The 21,085-nt window shown below is 39.4% G+C and overlaps 1 protein-coding gene and 1 long non-coding RNA gene across 2 annotated transcripts in view; both read right to left on the bottom strand.

The window, feature by feature from the left end:
* LOC119913030 (myelin-oligodendrocyte glycoprotein-like) overlaps window positions 1-15,726 on the bottom strand; it is a 60,656-nt gene extending 44,930 nt beyond the window's left edge. Inside the window, exons 1-5 of the mRNA XM_038732347.1 lie at window positions 15,564-15,726; window positions 12,048-12,348; window positions 10,606-10,953; window positions 9,630-9,722; window positions 9,379-9,497 (exon numbers count right to left, since the gene is read on the bottom strand). Of these exons, the coding sequence (XP_038588275.1) occupies window positions 9,379-9,497; window positions 9,630-9,722; window positions 10,606-10,953; window positions 12,048-12,129 (642 nt within the window). The 5' untranslated portion in view covers window positions 12,130-12,348; window positions 15,564-15,726. The remainder of the gene's footprint in view (window positions 1-9,378; window positions 9,498-9,629; window positions 9,723-10,605; window positions 10,954-12,047; window positions 12,349-15,563) is intronic.
* Window positions 15,727-19,017: 3,291 nt separating this feature from the next.
* On the bottom strand, window positions 19,018-19,622 carry LOC119913052. The gene is made up of 2 exons (XR_005446350.1): window positions 19,522-19,622; window positions 19,018-19,291 (listed from the first exon to the last, which is right to left on the bottom strand). It is a non-coding gene; the product is annotated as an uncharacterized LOC119913052 (long non-coding RNA).
* Between the last annotated feature and the right edge of the window lie 1,463 nt (window positions 19,623-21,085).

Genomic DNA, 21,085 nt, shown 5'->3' on the forward strand with positions numbered 1-21,085 from the left:
CTGTCTCTAAATCTGATGAAGGACTCTACAAGTGCAACATCTCTGGAACTGGATCACCAGACAGCTGGCTGACTGTCAGAGGTGAGATCAGCCTTTTTATACAACTTCTTACTGTGAACACTCGGTCCTACATGAACACATTTTGCCAAAGTTAAATCACATGAAAGATTTATTTCCCCCCTCACTGACTTAAAGTGGGTGGATCTCGGTTGCAGATGTGACGTATTTGTGTGCCGTACCCGTCAGAGTCAGGATTAGATAGGATAGGATTGCAGTTTTGTACATGTTGTTGAAGTCTGAGACACGCCAGAAAAATAAACGCCGCCATGTTTGGAATGTTGTGTTTATGTGAAAACCGGAAAGGGAGGGTTTCGCCAACGTCAGTTCTTCGTGATGTCCAAACCATCTCAACGCTGATAGGCTATCGCAACACAGTGTCATGCAACTCTCTTGCTCGAGTTGGAAATTTTCAACTCATGCGAAGGCCTTAAATTCACATCGCGGCTTTGCATTGACTTTGTATGTAAACTCACGAACGCTTGCTTCGCTTTTGGTCTGAAAGCACAGTTAGGTCATCTTTAGCTGGCCTTAACCTAGAACAACTAATCTATCTGATGTTAAAACTCCAATGCTTCATCATAGCCAGTGCAAGTGAGTTCTTGAAAACATTCTTGACTCCCAGAGAACACAGATATCTGCAAGCCTGATGATTGAGTTACTGTCTCTACCTTATCAGTCTGTCAGCTGTTGTCTCCCAAACAAGGACAGTTACATGTGAGAAATAACTAGAGCTGGGAGGTCAGCCAATGTCTCTGAGCTAGACCTGTCTTACCTTTCCCTGTTACATCAACTAAGAAAATTCTTAAACAAATACTAATAACGATAATATTAATAGGACTAATAATAATAATTGTAACAGTGGGTGTGGAGCAGGAACATGGCGGCAGCAGGATTTGGCTACATGCATTAATGGGATAAGAATGCATACAGATGGAGAGGGATGACAGCTGAGCAGATTCATTCTGCTGACGAAGGCCACGAAATGCAGTTAGTTAGCTCCAGAAAAGGCTAGTAGTGTGGACTATTTAAAGATTATTATCAACAGGTTGGTCTAGACACTAAGGTGGGAACTGGGAGTGTCTCCGCCTACATAACTATGACTGCAATGTGCAAAACAATTTTTGCTTTTCATGTGTCATTGCATACCAATTACTCTGAACTGAGCGCAGAAACGGCGTGCCATTTTATGCCAGCTGTAACAGGGAGAAGACCTGGTGTAGATAATAATCAGAAAAATCCAAGTAAGGAGGTGGTTGGAGGGGCCAAGTTGGGGGGGCCAATGAAAAGGACTGTGAATCAGGAGCCTGGCGTTCAGTTCCCGTGTGAAACAAAAATCAAACAAAAACATGTGTAGACAGGAAGACAGTAGTGCAGTGAAATAGTGCAAAGGAAGCTGGAATAAATTAATATTCTGTGCAGTAATTATGCAGTATTATTATGTACATGAGGCAGGTGGATGTGATATAAAGTTTGTTCAATATGAAAAATACTCAATTACTAGTAAGTAGTAAATATACAGGTGGATCTTAGAGTCAGAGAAAACTGCGGTCTGTCTGCATCCTGATATTTTCTTCTCATTATGAATCATTTAACCGCCACATAAAGTCAGGCTGTAAGTTGTGAGTTTCGATGTAAGCATCAATAAGACTGATATAATAAATTATCCAACTGAATTTAAAACACATTTTTGTTTTATGCACAATTTACTTCTCTACTGCTTTTGTGTTTCCTCTAGTTCAGATCATTTGGTTATTTACCAAATAAACACTGATGATATTAAGTCATAACCAGTTAATATTAAGAAATGGCAAATAATAATAATACCGAGGCTGAATGTACCCCAAAAAATATTACCAAAATCTGATCTGCATACCACAAATAAAGGGAAACCGCCGATTCAGATCGGATTACATGTCTGATTATTCTCTGAAAATAATGCACCCTCTACATTCATGCTACTGAAAGGCCTGGTGTGAACAGTGAAATAAAGGCCAGTGTTTCTATTATTTTGTCCACCTAATGACTGTAGCACTGTGCCTCACTTGTTGATAGTTTGTTTGTGTCCTTTCTCCACAGATAGAAAAGCTGCACTGACCTTCTACACTAAAGTGACAGCAGGAAACCACTGACAGGAAACTGCAGCACCAGTACTGTAAAAATCATTTAGAGGAAACAGAAATTCTCAGTTTCATTGTGTAAATATCCAGAATCGGAGATTTAAATGTCTGTTTTTGGAGTCGCCCCCACTAACTCGTGATGAGTCACTGAGTTTCTTTACAGATATTTAAATAATGATGTTTGAATCCAGCAGATGACTGTAAGTCTAATATTCAGCTCCTGAGAAAAATGTCTGTCTGGTGCTGGACAGGTGGTGCAGTTCAGATCTAGAAAACAATGATCCAGAGTAGACGTAAACTGTCCACACAGCTGACGTTGTCTGTGGAGACCAACCTGTTCTCACAAACCAAACAAATAAAAACACTCATTGTTGACTTTTTGGTAGAAAGTCCAGTTTTCATCCACGCCAAACACTTCCTTACTCAGACTTTATTGTTACAAATTATAGACCGCTACGGGGCTCTATGGTGCGTTACAGAGATCTTGATTATATGTGACGACTTGGGAGTGAGAACGGGTTGTATTTTGTCACTCTGAGTAACACCTTTTCATTTCTCTCATTTCTGACCACAAAGTATGAAATGTGTTTTGGAATCTGTCTTTAATAAAGATGAAAAACTAAAATTGTCTTTGAGGAACTTTGTTTCACATTTGCAAACGGGCTCAGGATGTACAGAGATCAGCTGAAGCAAAGAGTTTGTCTTTTATGCACAAGGTGAGAATGTGTGGGATGAGCAGTCGCACAAAGGTCACGACACGTCTCTAGTTTGTTTCTGAAATCAACAATCTGCAGTTGTCTCATGTTAACTGCAGCCAGGCTCCTGTGTTTCCTGTCCCCCAGCTTCCCTTTTCTAAGTAACGCACAGCTGCTGTGGAGGAACCAAACTCAGACAGAGCATCACTTCTATCAACTAAAACTTTAACAAAGAGAGCAAAGGTCAAACTGTTTAAAATATTTTTCTCAGTAACACAGGTGTATAATTATAAAGCTGATGGAACAGGTATTTCCTCCTGCACTTCATGTTCTGTGTGACGTCAGATCAGACAGGGAACTCCTTATAAAGTAAAGTAAGTCTTTTCAGTGTATAAAGTCTTTTCATACCTAAATTCATCCCAAAAACAAGCTTAACAATCGTATCCCACACTAACTATGGGATGTAAGATCTGTACTTTCTATGGTCAGAGATCTTTGTCGTGTTTCTTTGATCTGCACTTTCCTCTCACAATATAATCCCATCTTTATGATCTCTAAACTGTGAACATACTTGTACTGGCTCAGAGGATCTCCAGGTTGAGGCGGTGGGTCATGAAACAGGTATTTCCTCCTGCACTGCACACAGGGAACTTCTTATATGTATATACATACCTAAGCGTAGGCAGGGACTAAACACTGAGTAAGCAGGGACATGATGATTTATTGGATAAGAGACGTATAAACATTTGAATTAAAACTACAGACAACTAAAGGTGCATCTATTAAAAACTGTGATCATTGTGAGCAGCAGAACCAGACTGAGAGATTAAAGGTTCAGGAAAACTTTGCAGGTGTTTTGAGTTAAACAGCTGATTAGAGCTTTTCTCAGGTCGATATTTGTGTATTATAAATTACACTTATACATTCTGAGATCCTGGAGTTTTGATTTCCATGAGCTTTAAGCTGTAACTTTTTTTGTATGTTTTAATACAAATTTTTTTTTGAAATGTTCACTATATGTGTAATAAATCTAGAATATAGGAAAGTTTCAATTAACTTTTCCACAATACTTTTTGAGATGCACCTGTGTGTGTTGTAACATTTCATTGCTTGTATTTCAACATATATTTAGATCATTTAAACACTGTTTCATTGAGGGTAAAATGTTACAAAGACATCTAAAAACTTGACTTTTAATCAAGTTTAGCCTGCTTTTAACCCACATGTGCCACATGATCACTAAATCAACAGCTGTTTTCAAACATATTATTTCCTGGTGTGGCTTTGAAGGACATGATCCCAGCACACTGAAGGAAATGGGCTTATAATTGCTCTAAAGTTTAGAGTCTAAACCCTCCATAAACTGTGACTCATGGGCCTGTTTGTCTGTTGTTTTTTCAGGGCAACTGATACAACAAACAGAAGATTAAGCATGGTGGAAATAAACCAGTGAGGTTGTATCTCCAGGAAATACACCGTGGCACCCTCGTGACATAGACATCTGTTCCTTGTATGTCAACCAAATTCCCCATTTCCTGCTGAAGTTAACGTGTGGAGTTATGGTGAGATTTCTGCCTGATCACAGGTTATGACGTTTAGTTTTGTTTGGTGAAAAGGTTCAATCAAAAAATGTACTTTCCCAAACAACAGACACAAAAGAAGAGTGAAGACTAAATCATGTGTGCTGACTCAGCAAGGATGATATTAAATGAGTTGATCTACAGGAGAAACATATTTTAAAGCAATAAATAATGCCAGAGAGCATCACAACAACATATTCTATTATTTTAATATGTTGAATTGTCACCTGCTACATGAATTTGTGTTTTTCTTTAAATCAAAACATATCCACCATTAATTTGGTGCATGAAAGGCAGAAGTTTTCACCAGAATGCAAATTAAGTCCCTAATGCTCAAACTCTTCTGTGGGAGGACCCCCAGACCCCCCACTTATAGAACCGCTGATCTGGCCCCACCATTAGGCTACAATTTCAGTTTGTCCAACACTAATAGCAAAACCAAAGACTTTCCCATCAAGCCTAGCTTTACAGCTGTATTTTGTACTAATTAGCAATTGTTATAATGCTAAAACACTAAGGTAACATGGTGAACATGGTAAACATACCTGCTAAATATGAACATGTTAGCATTGTGCTGAGCAGGTTGAAGTAAAAAATACAAAAGTAACACTTCCTTCAGATTTAGTTTGCATATTCTCCCCCTTCCTGTGTCCTCACAGTCCCGGGTTAATTCCCCAGGTGGCCCCAGAGCAAAAGCTGTGATGTGTTGGTTTGTCTTTAGTAGCCTAATTAGTTTGTGATAATGTGATTACTCACAAGTATATTTAGTAAAATGCAAAAGTACAATATAAAACGATCTAGTAAAGCCCTAAAACTAGATGTGAAATAAATAAATGATGTTATCTTAAAATTACCACACAGTGAACCCGGACATCCAGAAACAATTACTCATCTCTGGGAGAGATTGCTATGAAATTTGCTCTTATATATTCATGTTCCCCTCAGGATGACTTGTAGAAACTTTGATCATCTGACTTCTCATCTAGTTGCTTCTGCACACAGATAATCAAAAGGCGCTCTGTTCACTTCGTTCTTGCTGTTTGAGGGTGAAAAGGTTCACGGGCATCGTGAGGTCTGGTATTTTTTATGTAATTTGACTAAAAACCTTTAATTTGAACTAGGATTATTACAGTAACTTAATAAAAAAGTAGTAGAAGTGTGCCTTAAAATAATTATAACAACATTGGTAAAACAGGTTTAATACTTATTCCTCTGATTTATAGCTTACTTGTCAGCCCGTTTTTAAAATTATCATTAAATTCAGAACAGTATTGGAATAGATTTAGCCTACATTTTAACTGTTTACAACAGCAAACCTACTATATACACTAAATAACTGTAAATGTAATAATGTCAGTGTTAATGTAAAATAAATAATATTCCTGACATCAAAGTAAAGAGTGGCCCAAATAGATTTCAGAAAAAGGTATGAAAAGTTAATGTGAAAGGTAAATGCTATACTCTGTCATGGTTATTATGGGCCAACATAATGAACACACACACACACATCTTAGTTTATTTATTTAGATTTATGATTAGACATATAGTCCAATATCCAAGGGGAAAAGGTGATGTTAGCCTGTATTTCATTCACCAGTCACATACAGCTGGGCTCCCATTCATTGTCCTGACCCCGGCTTCCTGTTCATTCTTACCCAACGGATTTGAAACAACTGCTCTAGTCAGAGCTGAAACACAAACCTTAAACCTTTGCTGGTTTAACTGTTTAAAACAAGCTGCAGCATCACAAGTTGAAAACGTTAATCCATAAACCAAATAAAACTAGTTACTAACCAGCATATTTACCTTCCATTAGAGTTTCTGTCATTTGAATTAATGTCATCCAACCTGTGCAACATAACCAAGCAACCACAACAATGTTGAAATTATTTTCCAGACCAACACAAAATTTTCCACTTGACTTTTTCTGTCATTTTCCATGTGTTTTCCATGACTGGAACTGTCAACTTTTTCCAGGTTTTGTCTTTTACAGACCTTTTCATAGCCTGCTCTTTATTTTGTGGTCTTTCAGAGAGCAAACCAAGACAAATCATAAATTCAATTGACCTACCTAGAGGGTGGTAATCTCAATTCTCAGATATAATCGTTGGAAAGAAAATTGCAAAGTTTAGGCAAATGTAGCAACTCCTCACATTTTCAGTATATAACTGATACAATTTGGCATGCAGGAGCTGTAGGAGTCCACACTGAACTTCATCTTTATGCAGTATTAAAGTTTAATACCAGAAAACAAGACCAACATTTCTTTCAATGAAAGAATCAACATTACAGGGAGCCACACAACAGGACGAAGTTTTTCTGACCTATATGAAACAACAAAAGCATGTTTTCAGTGGCTCCACCACTGAACATCCAGATCAGTAATGACCAACCTTTTATTTACTGTAAAATCAACTGAGAGTAGAAGGTAGCATATAAACTAAGAGTATAATGAAGGAGATCTGTAGCTCAACATAACACCAGACAGAAGCAGCCCTGATGCCTGTTGCTCTACATGGTGGACTGAATCCAACATTTAAATGATCTGTTCATCTGATTTCAACAAGAGGTCTGAGTCTGAATCGTCACCTTCATGCAGAGACAGCAGAAAGATTTAAGTCAACACATTGTAGTCATTTGTAGATGTGATTTATTTGGCTACTATAAAATAATAGTGCACAAACATTGTAGAAATACTTCAAATGTACAAAATCATAATGTCCCTAAAACAGAACCTAACAAACTGAATGTTTTTCCAGACGTTTACTCTTAAAAGCAAAACACTAGAGGTAAATCTTACAAAGTAAGTTCAAGGGCAAGAAGTTGATTAATGTTTAACATCATAAAAGAAAAACAATGTTTCAAAGTGAAAAAAACACAAAGAAACATAATATAAACATAACTTCAGTGAGGACCAGGTGCCCTGACCAAAGGCCCGTTCACATTTGATGTTTTGGGAGTGTAAAACTTGAGATTAAACTTCAAAAAACAGCTTATTTCCATAAAGTAAATTTAGCTCTTAAAGTGTCAGACAGCTGCCTGATATTATTTAGTTCCCCATTTCACACCAAAATAGTCTGAAAGCTGAAAGAGCCCACTGCCATCAGGGTATCTGTTTCCATAAAAGGAGGGTCTGCAACCATGTTCAGGCAGGTGGTACATCCACATGAACATTGACCACCGAATCACACTGCCTCCGCCAGCCTGCCTTCTTCCCTTAATGATATTGGCACAAGGTTTTGTAGTGAGAGGTATGTGGTTAATAAATATTTACACTCACGACTGATCTCTACAGAACAACTAGTTTGTTTTTAAATGTTTTCAATTTAGCGAAGAGTAAAACTCCACTGAGTAAACACTGACGTTACAACAAGGTTCATTTTACAATCAGGAGCCGGCTCTTGATCATCATGTTCGTGGTTTCAGCCACCTACTGATATGTAGTCTACTACAGTCAAGTAACATTTTGAAAATAAGTTCATTTGTGAATCGTATAGATCAGTCTCAAACAAAACAGGGTTCTCACAGTTATCCTCCTTCGGGGCAGAGAGCCCGATGATGAAGAAAGGCTTGGCACTTCAGACTATTTTTTACATTTTACTTAAAATTGGTATACACTGTATGTCAGAGGTCACACGCCTTTGGAGAGGTTAAGTGTCCAGGGACACATTGATCGATGTAGTCGGAATTGAACCCGAGTCTCTCAAAACAAAGGCATGGATCTTATCCACTGATGCATCACCAACCCCTTCATTGTGTTTGAGCAAACTATAAAAAACCAATATAAAGTCTCAAAGTGATCCTGCTGATAATGATGAGTTACAATCACGGTTAACGTGAATTCTGGAGGTACCTTGCTAACCAAGCTACATCGCACCCTCATTTCATCCAAAAGATGGTCACGTCAGATGCCTCATTGCAAAATAAATAAATAAAGATGGCGGTGGCCAAAATGTCAAACTCGAGGCTTCAAACCAACAGTGACGTCACGGTGACTACGTCCACTTCTTTTATAGAGTCTGTGGTTGAGAGAAGAGGACAGTTCTTCTGCAGGCAGTACTTTCCACAGTCTGACCCAAACGTGTTCAGCAAGAACATCCACAAATTTAAAGAAAACTTTTTCCCAGGACGTCTGATGCAGCCACGTCCCAGAGTTTGAGGTGAGCTGAGGATGAAGAACACACAGAGCAGAGGCCATGAGTTGTTGCTGCACCAGAGCCTTAATTCAACATAACCACATTTCACTGCTGATAAACCCACGTACAACATAAACTTCTCAAACATCTGCAGGTTAACAGATTAAAGCTCCAGAGTTTTCATTTGACTGCACGTCCAGTGCAAAGTTATGGAAATAAAGTATTTCTTTATGAGCAACTAACTAGAAGCCACATTGGATACAAAAGACTCAAAAAGCAGACCAGCTTCACCTTCTTCTCTTAAGAAAAGCTGACAGAGAAAGTAGAAGAGGCTCCTCAGATTCAAAAAGATCCATTTATTGCACTCGTAACAGATTTTGCACAAAAATAAATAAATTATTTGTGTGTCTGAGGAGCCTCTTCTGCTGTTTCTCAGCAGGGGTCAAAGTTCATGATCAAACCAGACTCACCTTCATTCTGATGGTAATCTGTGTCCATCATGAAGAGCTCCCTCCTGCTGATCCAGTGGGTCCACTTGTGGCTGGAGGGGATGCTGGTCTGAATCCCTAAAGTGATGAAGATCAAAGAGGGGGAGAAGTGTAGAACGCTCTCGTCTCCGTTAACATCAAATACCAACGAGCTCTTGAGCAAGGCACCTAGACTGGAAGTAGCCTTTCTGGGGTGACGTCATACTTTGGCAGCTGGAGGGACAAGTTTAATAATCAGTCAACTGTCTCCAAGAAAAGTCTGGTAAGATTTACACAACATGATTAGTTTCCTTCTGACTCACATTTAGTTTTTGAGGCTTGTGTTTAATCACATATCCAGCGACGCCACCACAGACTCCCAGGACCAGTAAGATGCAGAAAACCACAGCTGGGATCCAAACGCCCTGATGGGATCGACCACCTGATGTGAAAAAAGGCAAACAGAGACCAAAGTTTCAGTAACTGAAATACAACAGTCACATGAATCTGAGCGTGACTCAGCACTAATTATGTTAATTATTTTTCTCCTCACAGAGTTGAATCGTCTCCTCACCTTTAACATCCGTCTCCTCCTTTGGATCTGGAGTTTGGAGACTTCTGGGAAGCACTGGGGTCTCTGTTGTCCAGGTTTTAACAGAGTCTGGATCTGAAAGAAATCAGAAGATTTTAAATATTTGAAATTATATAAGAGTCTGCGGTCGTGTTAGCCGCTCTGTGAGGCTGAACTGTGGCATCATGGAGTCACATGATTAGTCATCATGTGACTTCCTGGTTATGTCACCCCAACACCACTCGAATTCTTCAAAATGCAAATTTACTTGGAAAATGAACGTGATGCAGTTTCTATGACAATATGGATTTTTACCTCGTTCTATTTAATTCAGTCTAACAGGGCGGTAAACTCGGGTCATACTGAAGATAAATTTGATTTTGAAATGCACTGGTGTTACAACAGGATGCATTTCTTCTTTAATAAAGACTTTATTTCCCTAAAGTTAATATTTCATTTCATTTATTAGGATCCACATTAGCTGTGGCCGAAGCAGCAGCTATTCTTCCTGGGGTCCACAGCGCCACAAAACTTTATACAGTGTAAAACACAATTACAAAAAGTCACACACACCAACAATAGTTCACTTTATTTTTACAACCCTGATCATGTGCACACGCCATGTCTACCACACCTTTAACTGGCTCAAGCTAACACTTTTTACAAGCAGCGTATTTTCAAAGTTCTAATAAATATGTGACTGAAGGAAATGACCATAATCAGGTTAAAGCATATTTTATCAAATAAGTAAAATAAAAAGTTCTACATTAAAATCAAATCCAATACAAAAGCTAATGTGATCACACAGTTAAACAGCCAGATGTACAAATCAAACATCAGCTCTTGTCACATGATGCTGTTTATATGATGTAGGCTGTAAACATTAAATACTGTTTGTGAGAACGACTGTAAATCTGTATTTATAAAATGTTAAAATGTTTATTTCAGCAGCAGAGTTATTTAATCTAAAGAAACTTACCAACAACAATCCTAATAATCGTAGCCGTCCCCAGCTGTGGGATGACACATCTGTAGCTTCCTTGGTCGGCGAGCTTCACGTTGAGGATCTTGAGTGAAGCGTTTCCGTGTTTCAGCTCGTCTTTGAACAGCGTCGTCCTCCCAGCGTATGACGACATCTTCCTGTCCTCTACATCGTGGTTGTCATGGTAACGGTGAACATACTTGTTCATGAATGGTAGATCTTCACGCCACCACTCCATGGTCAGATCCTCTACGTTGCGCCGAGGCTCCACGCAACACGGCAGGATGATGTCATCACCCAGAGCGACCACGATTGGTTGAGATGAACCGATCAACTGAGACTGACCTAAGAAACGGAGGGAAAATATAAATCTTTTTTTTTTTTTTTATAAATAAGTCTTCTTTTATGATTAACAGAAGCAAAGATATAATCTGAACTATTTTTACTTCCAAAACCTTTTGACAAACAATAACTCTATTTTCCATCAGCGTTGTCAATAAGGAAAATTATACATATGTGATTTAGAGCTGCAGCAAAGTTATTGTCTTGATTAGTTTTTGATTGAAAATGGTGAAAATGCAAATTATAATTTCCTGAAGGACATATTTTATATGACCAACAGCACCAAACCCAAAATATTGTCAGTTTTATAAGAAAAAACAAACAACCAACTACAACTGAGAAGCTGGAACTAGTAAATATTTGGCTCATGTGCTTAAAACCAAGGTTACGATATGGTAACCCTATATCTATAAGCACAGGCGGAGCCCTCTACTGGACTCTATGGGTACTACCTCCTCCAATCACACGCACGCACTTGCCCACTGGAATTTTATCGTGCACGTAGCCGACCAATAGGACGTCTACTGATACGTGACATAAATAGCAGTGTCCCTACTGCCTCAGCAGGAACGCTAACAACTTCAGAGCCTTGAAAGGTTCTACCGGGAGCTGAATTACCTCCGAGGTAGTCTCCTCTCCAAAACAAACGGACCCGGTCGATTGTGATTATTGTATTAATTATATGTTACCAAAATCAAAAGATGTTTTTAACAACATTGTGAAATAATATTTTTTGGACAATATTTCCATGTTTTGATTAATCTAAAGTTAATTTGTATCTGGAGAATGCTGCTCATCATGAAGTTGGATGTGTCAGTCACAAAGCAGCATGGTGTTGCAACTGACAAATTGTCAGTTTATGAAATAACTAATAGTTGTTGTAGTTTAACAACTTTGTCTTTTAATTTTTGAAATTTGTGTACATCAGTCCCCGCTCAGTGAAATTTTTCACGTGGGCTGGAAATGCAGGGGGATGACTTCATCTGTGAGTTATTGAATCATCACTAACCTTAAGTGGTTACAGCTCTGGTAGAAATTTGAATGAGTAGCCTCAATGAAAAACTACTATTAGTAGCTAAACATAGAAATGAGCTTACGTTCAACGGGCGTCCAGACTGCCGTACTCAAACGTACAGTGAAAAAGGTAAAGCCAAGCACGAAGTTCCTGAAGTGAACCATATCCACCTAGGTCTTCTTCATGTCCAGGTTTTAACGTCAGTCCCTGTAAACGTGCATATAGTCGACACGGCTCAGCCGATCAGAGGGGTCGGGCTTGAGATCCGGCTTCGACCGCTCCGTTAGACCCTCCACATTATAAGCAGGATCCAGGTGGCAGGATGACTTCATCGCCTGGAGCAGCGATGATTGGCTGAAGTGAACTGATCACACAAGGCTGACCTGGAAAAAAAGAGAAATTTAAACCTTGGACAGACTCTTTTTGACTATTCTGAATATATCTGATCCATAATTCTTATTTTATTGTTGATGTTAGTTATTGTATCTTGATTCACTGTTTTTTGTATACAGTGTGTATATCATTTATACATCTACACGCTAACCAATTCTACTTTTATTGTATTTTTGTTCTTTACAATCTTCTGTGCTGCTGTCTCACACTGGAACCATAGTTTATTACGGACTTGTTATCAGGGAGAACATGCTTTAAGTTTGGCCATAAATCTGCGCAACCTTGCTGTTGGGCATGCCGTCAAGACAGTGGCTAATAGTCAGCAATATATATTAAAAAAAATATAAGGATCAGAATACGCTACCCCTGATATCTTAAAAAAAAAAAAAGGCATAATATAGTATTTCAACATTGAAACCAAAAGATTTAACATCCACTGATGCTCCACAGAAGGAAATAAAAGGGAAAATTGTCTCTCCCTCCAGTTACCCACAGAAAGAAATACCTGGGAAAAGAGGAATACTGACATTTAGGACATTGTTGAAGCCTGAAACCTTTGACAGCTCCAGAGACACAGCTGGAGCAGTTTGGATAAGGTTGTCAAAGAGTACAGCCCATAACGACTGAGATAAACACAGTGATAAGGAGAAAAAAAAAACCAAATCAGATCAAGCTGCACTTCCTCAAGATCGGCATAAAAGATAAGATGTTCCTTTCTTAATCATCATATGTCACTCCAGCCAGACAAGAAGGAAAGCAGTCTGAAGCATGCTGAGTCCAGCAAAGGACAGTCCAGAATTACCACTGGACTAAGTTCTGGCCACATGATGCAGGCCAGCAGCTGAACAGCAAGACCAGACCGAATCATGTAGGACTCTCCTAGTCCGCATGACCATCACCTTAGGACTACAGGGGTCTGAAGCGAGACGCAATGAGACCCTAAAGTTCTGAGTTTGATTAGTCCAGAAACTGCTGCTGGAGTAAGGAAGAGTTATATGTCACAACATGTCACATCATGGAAGACAGACGGCACAAAAGACCATGCTTAACATACAAAAGATCAACACAAAAACAACTGTCAAAAGAAAATGATTGGTGCTGTATCAAGCCATCCTGGTACGAAGAAACGGACAGTACAGAGGAAGGGGGCAAAGCAAAGGGCAAAAGTGGTTTTTGGAAAACAGATGTACAATTTCTAAAACAGACTGGCAAGAAAACAAAATGGACTGAGCTGGAGGGGGCGGGACGGACCCTAGTGACAGGATCCAAAAACACCCTGGGTGAGTTATAACCTCTCACAGTAAAAATCTCAAACACATTGAAACTAAAATGAATACCATATTAAGATCTTAGTAAGTAATACCAAACTTGAACATCCTATGTTTGTAATGGGAAATTATCAGAGTAACTGTAATTAGGTCAAACCCTGCAGGTGACATCATTGCTAAATTACTACAAATTTAGATGTGTTCACCGAGGTGAGACTCATTCCAAGGTTCACACGGCTGGTCAGTCGGTGGGACTGCAAAGTAGGCAACACAGACTGCCACACGGCATACAAGCCTAGCAATGACATGCTATTACACCAAATCCGTGCCATCCCTGACCTGTACTGGTCCTGTGGGAGTGGCCGGCTGTACCAAACATTTGCTTTGGTGATGAGGTGCCACGCGTAGACAGACAGGCGCTTCATGCCGGAAGGATGGAGAGGTACATGCACGAGAGTAGTATTGGCATTGGATGGTCCTTATCATGCCATAGAAAGCCTCAGTCTCACAGGAAGAAATGCTCCAGCCCAGACTTTGCCCCTCCGGTGGGACATGCGATTGTCCGAAAGACTAACTGAATTCATTTTAAGGAATTAATCCACAAATAAAGACCAAACTCTTTATTATCAATTTCTTTCCAGTGACAGGACCATTAGATTGGTGAGTAATGCACACACACTTTGAAAAGCTTTTATCTGATGGAACCAGGCAACAGTCTCAGACACAAAAGTAGTCCTGCAAAGAAACAGTCACACTTGTAGCTTTCGTAGATGTCCCCGTTTTATCCCACAAGTTAATCTAGGAGACATTATAGATCCCACGCTATAGGTCAGTTATGAATGTGATGCATGATATTTGATAGCAGAGGTTCTCATCCAGGATGAGTACAAATATAAAATGTTTGATCCCCTGCTTATTCATAACTTCATAATGTCTATGTCCTGCAAAATTGGCTACGGTCAATTTTCTGTATTTGGATGTCCATATATGGCCAGAGGGAGGATTGTTATGGCAGAAAATTATGTCCTCTTATAATCAATCTTTTATGCATTTAATATTATCATCATTATTTTATATATTTATTTTGTGTTTTTAATCCTTAACCTTTCCTCTCCTAAATGTCTTATGTTGGTCTGTCCACATTTACTAGGGTTTAGGTCAGAGGTGTGAGATTGTTTTGGTGTTTTTCTACTCTTGTTGTTCCTCTCCTCTGGAGAGAGGATCTCTGTTCCCCAAAACACAGAAACCTGGACTGTGTAAATAATGATGCATCTCTTTGCTCGGGGCCAGACGTCCAGCTGATTTTGTTGTAGTACTTCTGTTCATTCTCTTTTGTTAAATAAAGTCTTCAAAGACAACAGTTTGTTGTAACTCAATTATTTGCTCAACCTCTCACCAGGAATAACATTTCCACGACAGTCAGTCTCTCATTTGTTTATGCAAAGTAGCCTGCTCACTCGTCAATACTAAAAACAGAGCATACAGAACAAGGAGAAGAGGGGAGCCGAAGAGTAAAATGTAAAAGTGACAGTACCGGTGAATACCGGCACACTTTAAGCACAAACGGTTTTTATAATGTGAGAAATAACAGGAAGTCATCTCTCCCAGTAGTGTGTTCAAAACAATAAAAACAGCGCTGTGGATGAGAGGAGAGGTGACTGCTGGAAGTCAAGACGTCGTGTTTAAGTTTATGTTCTGTTTGCTCAACAGTTTGATAATTGAGTATTAAAACACATTCGGAGAATTTCTGAAACGCTTTCCTCCCCACTGTGATCATTTTGGCGCTGGTAATTTTCCTTGGCGCTTGGCTAAAAAGCCAAAAAATTCTCGATGCAGGAAAAACCCTTAACAATCAGGACACAGTCTCTACTTAACTTATTTTTGTTAACTGATTATCGCTCGACATTTGACTCTGGTAGCGAAGCATATGAACTTACGTTCAATGGGTGTCCAGACAGCCGTACTCAAACATACAGCGAGAGTCCAGAGTGGGAAAAAAGGTAAAGCCAGGAATGGAGCTCCCGAAGTGAACCATAAAAACAGTCGACAGTGAAACAAACACAAAACTACCTCGTTAGATTGAGCTCGACTGGCGCTGAACTACTGCAGGAAGCGCTGTGCAACCCTTTTTATACTCCTCCCTCCGCTTGTAGCACGTGATGAGCACGTGCATGTTATTTTCCACGGAATATAGTCGGGGTTTGTAGCGTCTTCTGTTATTTATCGTCATGTGATGTTTGTTAAAGCTACAACTCTAAGAATGTAAGTAATGTACTTTATAATATCCTCTAGGCAAATGTCTTGTTATTATGGGTCTACCTCTGTCCTATTTTCTTTTGTAGACTTTTTCATTGGCCACTCCGAATAATAAATACTTTAAATTATTTTTAGGTTTTTCACAATAGTTGAGCGCAAACCACCAAGTCAAATCATAAATTTATATAGGCTAGACTTTGCTAGTCTAAGAGGGTGGTGTAAATATTTTAATGATTCATGTAGAGACTTGTGTTATGTGACGCTAAACGTAACAGTCAAAGCATCTCTCTGTTGTCTGTGCTGTTCATCTCGACAAGTTGTCACTGAGAGATGATGAGAGAGACAATACAAGCCTGTGTGGTGAGACTCAGGAAGTTAATGAAACATGATGACACAGAATATCTTTTCAGGTAAACCAAATTAACAAAACTTTCACCAAGACTCTCCCAACACGCAAAGCTCTCTCCCCTTATATCTTAGTATCAACACAACAGCAAATTGTAATCACAGACAAATGGCAGTTACATCTGAAGTTTTAGCATACACTTCTTGGCTATTCCTGAGATGACAAGGACATGCAAAAGTATGTAGCAAAAGGTTGTTCCCATGGTCCCTGTAGAGTCACATATTTGTCTGTGTTAAAATCTCACCTGCATGTCTGCAGAGTTTCTATTGTAAAACGTGACCCTTTGATCAATAATCAAATGTTAATCTTTGAAATTGTTACTGCTTGGCTCAAGGCTGGCAACAAAAAAGGGAGGCCTCACATAGATTACAGAAACAATGGTTTATTTAACTCAAACTAACAAACAACTAAGTGAGATATAACTAAGGTAGATATGATGAATATCAGACATGTCAGAAGTGTGTGGACGAGTGAGAATGAAGTGTAATGCATGTTGATGGGTGCAGCAAAGTAAACAAAGGAACAAAGGCTGGGGTTGAAGGAGCAGGCCAGCAGAGAGAGACGGACTCCCAGAAAGGCAGCCCTTTTATGCCCCAGATGGGCAGGTACAAGTATTGGACCCTCCCAGCTCCACCTACAAGCCACACCCAGCATCTGCAAAAAAGAGAAGACACAGGGCTGGCAGGCGGGCCATCACAAAATGTTAACAAAATTGCGACCAAAACGTATTTCCTAAAATTAAATACAGTAAGTACTTATAGTGTAAAAATAATTTACAACATCAACAATTTTAAATGTATTTCTCACATTCTTTAATTTTTGCTTTAATCAATAAATAACAATTATAGATTACAGATTATTACCTGGATTAAGCAGAAACAAAAGTAGCTGTAACATAAACTCTTGGGCACATTGTCCAGTTACAACCAAATGTCAATGGCAGAAATTCACCTAGTTCACATCAACCTGCCTCGTATTTCCAGCTTTGGTGGCGCCGCATCAGCTCTTTATATATATTCAAGAGTCTGACACACTTGATATTTTTGATCCCAAAGATCAACAGGAAGTTTTTTAGTGGTCTTTAAAAATCTGCCAGGTTGTGTGACAAACTTTTGACATTTAAGGTGTTAAAGAAGACGCATTTCCAGCAGGAAGCTGTGGCCTCTATATGATATAAATGTTGACATTACACTGTGTGATACAGCCCCTCAACCAGCCAGTGAGTCAGTCAGCAAGTGAAATCATGGCGCTAACAGCGCTGACTGATTTTATGTGTTTTATTCTCTGATTTAGCTCTAAAACATTAACTGCATCCTGGTTTCTGAGCGATTTTAATGTTAGTACCCTCCAGTTAAAACCTTTCTGTTGTACATGCTAGTCTGTGTGCACTGTAATCCCAAACAGTTGTACTAGCTCATAACTAATGAGGTCATTACAGTCAAATGTCCTTATGCAGTTGACCAAACTATAAAGTATTGAGCTCTGTTGAGATTTATGCCACTTTAATTGAATAGGGCTCAAAATTTGATAGCTAATTTCTGTGGAACACTCAAAAAGTTTAGGAACCATACAGTTGTGTCATGACGTTATTGACGTCATGACGTTTGGTGGGTGGGTCTTATCTCTCCCTCAGGAAAGCTGAATCAGCCATCTTGAATTTGCCTTCATGCCGTGAAGTTTTCATGGAAGTTTTGGAAAGCCCCACAGTTTAATTTGTTTTTATTTGTTTGCAATGCGCACTTTTATCCCCTCACGTCAAACCCCCACCTCAGTTTTTTTCATCATCATTATTGGCCTGCCTTTTTTTCAGCGCTGTCTTATTATCAGCCCTGATTTGGTAAGTAACTCTAACGTTTTTTTATTGTTTTTTTAATTGAATTTCGATAAATAGTCTTACATTTGGAACTGGGAATACATGTGTACAATGTGCACAGTGAATATTTGTTGTAAATAGTTTACAAATCCAAGTAATTGCAACTTTAGAAGTTGTTGAATCTGACTTACAACGGTGTAAAGTTATCAGCGGGTTTCCTGGAAGAACTACATTTCCCATAATGCATGTTTTCCCGGGAGATGACGTGGATTGAACGACCATGAGTTTGAACTGTCTCGTGGAGTCAGAACCGTTCTTTATGTCTATGGTCTGAAAGCATAACGTTAACTTATCCCTGCTTCCCGGTTTCTGCCGGTCGTTGTTTTCGCTGTTCGCTGGTAATGCATGTGAGCAACGTTATACTTATTTCAATAAGTGTCCGCGTTACATAGTCAGTATTTTAAGTTGTCGAGCTGTGTGTTTGTGTGCAGCGTGAATCTAACAATGCTAAACAACATAATGTGAGTGTGTTATCATGATGCTAACAAGGTCTATGTGTGTATTTTTTTTGTAGGCTCAAGTGTGTGGTTGTGAGATCATCATCTAGAAATCTCCAACGAAGGTTAAAATGAAGGGCAACTGAAAATTTAATTGTATAAATGGAACCTTAAAGATTAAATGGTTAAGATGCCTTCTAGCAAACAGTGGTAGCTTCTGGTATTGTGTGTCCAGGGAATTGTTTAAAAAAATTGGAGGTATTGATTTACTTTTACGCTGTGATTTTGATATTCCAAAACTTTCCATAAAACTGTCCTCCTCATAACATACCCATCTGTAACTGTAGATTAATTCTCTTTAGAAATAAGTCCCTGTATCTCAACGAATGGATGGAAAACAATATTTGGTCTGTCACACATTTACTGGACAACTATGGAAATGTTTTATCCTTTGAAGATTTCAGTACAAAAATAATAAATTTTCATTGCAATCATAAACATTATGATATGGTTTGTTGCGTAAACCAGGGACTGGGAACACAAGTGCAGGACAAGGACAGGTGTTGCGGGCAAGGTGGACTTGGGAGTTGGGGAAAGTGGCGGTGGCAAGGCAAAACTGCGGATGCCGAGGGTTGGCGAGGCGGAGACCGGGAGGCGGATAGGAGAGGCGGTTGCGTGGCTGGTGATGAGGTCCTGGGGCAAAGAAAAACAAGTTAGCTTCAAAGACACAGAGAGGCAGAATTACGAGGTACTAGAATAAGATCTTGAGCCGGAGTATAGCTACTGCTATGGGTGAACAACAATCTGGCTGTCACGGCTTGGTGTGGGTGAGGCAGGTTGGAGGACCCAAACGCAGGACGCAAGGCAGGAAGAGGTACAGTACAAGGGGTTTTAATGAATGAACCAAAAGTGAGCACACTTACAGGTCCAAAAGATATCCAAAAGAAGCAGGGTAACACGACATACAACAGGAGACCTCACAGCAACAACAGGAGACAGCATGCAATGACCCGACAAAGACAAGACAGAACACACACACACACACACACACACACACACACACACACACACACACACACACACACACAGGGACTAACGAGCAGGGCGGGAGCAACACAGGTGAAGGACATGAGATTAACGAGGCAGGCAGAGAGAGACAGTGAATAGAGAGACTGACATGCAGGCAGAGTGACAACTGGGGGAACAGACGGAACACAGGTTACTGAACACAAAACAGACCAGAGTGAACACTTAACATGAACTAAGGTACAGGACTGGGAACAAGGACAAAGAACTAAAACGCAGGAACAAGAGCAAGGCAGTGACTAAGAAACAATATAACAAGTAGACTACCAAACCAATATCAAAACAACACAGGACTACGAGCTAGAACACCAGACAAGACATAAACACTAAGGACAAGGAAACAAGAAGAACAGGAAAACAGAAGGACACCAGAAACAAATGGCAAAAACTACAACTCATGACACTGGCGACGAATGACTGGAGAAGATATACTGCAGGCCATGGTCGGATGAGGAGTGATGAGCTGATTGCCAACAGGTGCGTGAGCCCACGGACCCACTGGAGGTAGTCATGATGACACACACACACACACACACACACACACACACACACACACACACACACACACACACACACACACACACACACACACACACACACACACACACACACACACACACAGAGACAGACGGGGAAGGGATAACACAGGGACCTGGCCAAGGCCGTAACATGGTTATCCAAAGCATCCCATCTGCAATCCTTTTGATGGCAAAAAATGAACTACCTCATATGTTCAACCCTCCTCGTCTTCCTTCATTGATGATTGCTGGTCACCAGTTTTATAGTAAGACTTTGCAAAACAAAGTGTTCCGTGATCTCTTCACTCTGACTTTATACCCAATGTAACACAGCTGAAATGCTGCCTATCTTATTTTCAATCATTCTTCTCTGAAGAAACTACGCACAGATTTCTTAAAGTTACCTTTATCACCAAAAGCTAAAGATATAATCTTCAAGAGATCTCCTCTCACATAGATTTAACATTGATCCAACTAACTGTATATTCTGTGATGAGGACAAAAAGACCACAGATCATTTGTTTTTCTTCTGTCCTTACAGTAACACATTTTGGTGTGACATGTATGATTGGCTGGAACCTTATCTCCAGTCTCTCTCCAATTTCACTAGAGATAACATCACATTTGGAATTATAATGAAGGATAAAAACTATGAACTGCTTTTAAACACTTTAATTATCTCGGGTAAATTTTTCATCCACAAATGTAAATGTTTGAAAACACAACCTCTTTTTACTGTCTTCAAGAAAAATTCTTGATTTTATTGATGCCTTAAAATTATCTGAAACCCCATAACTGTTTAACTACTGTTTCTTAATTTATTTGTATTTTATTTGTACTATTTTGTACATATTTCATATTATTTTCTTATTTTCATATCTTC

This window comes from Micropterus salmoides, unplaced genomic scaffold, assembly GCF_014851395.1.
Source record: "Micropterus salmoides isolate LMB-PRFRI ecotype aquatic unplaced genomic scaffold, ASM1485139v1 Ms_hic_scaffold_2, whole genome shotgun sequence".
Classification (NCBI taxonomy): Eukaryota; Metazoa; Chordata; class Actinopteri; order Centrarchiformes; family Centrarchidae; genus Micropterus; species Micropterus salmoides.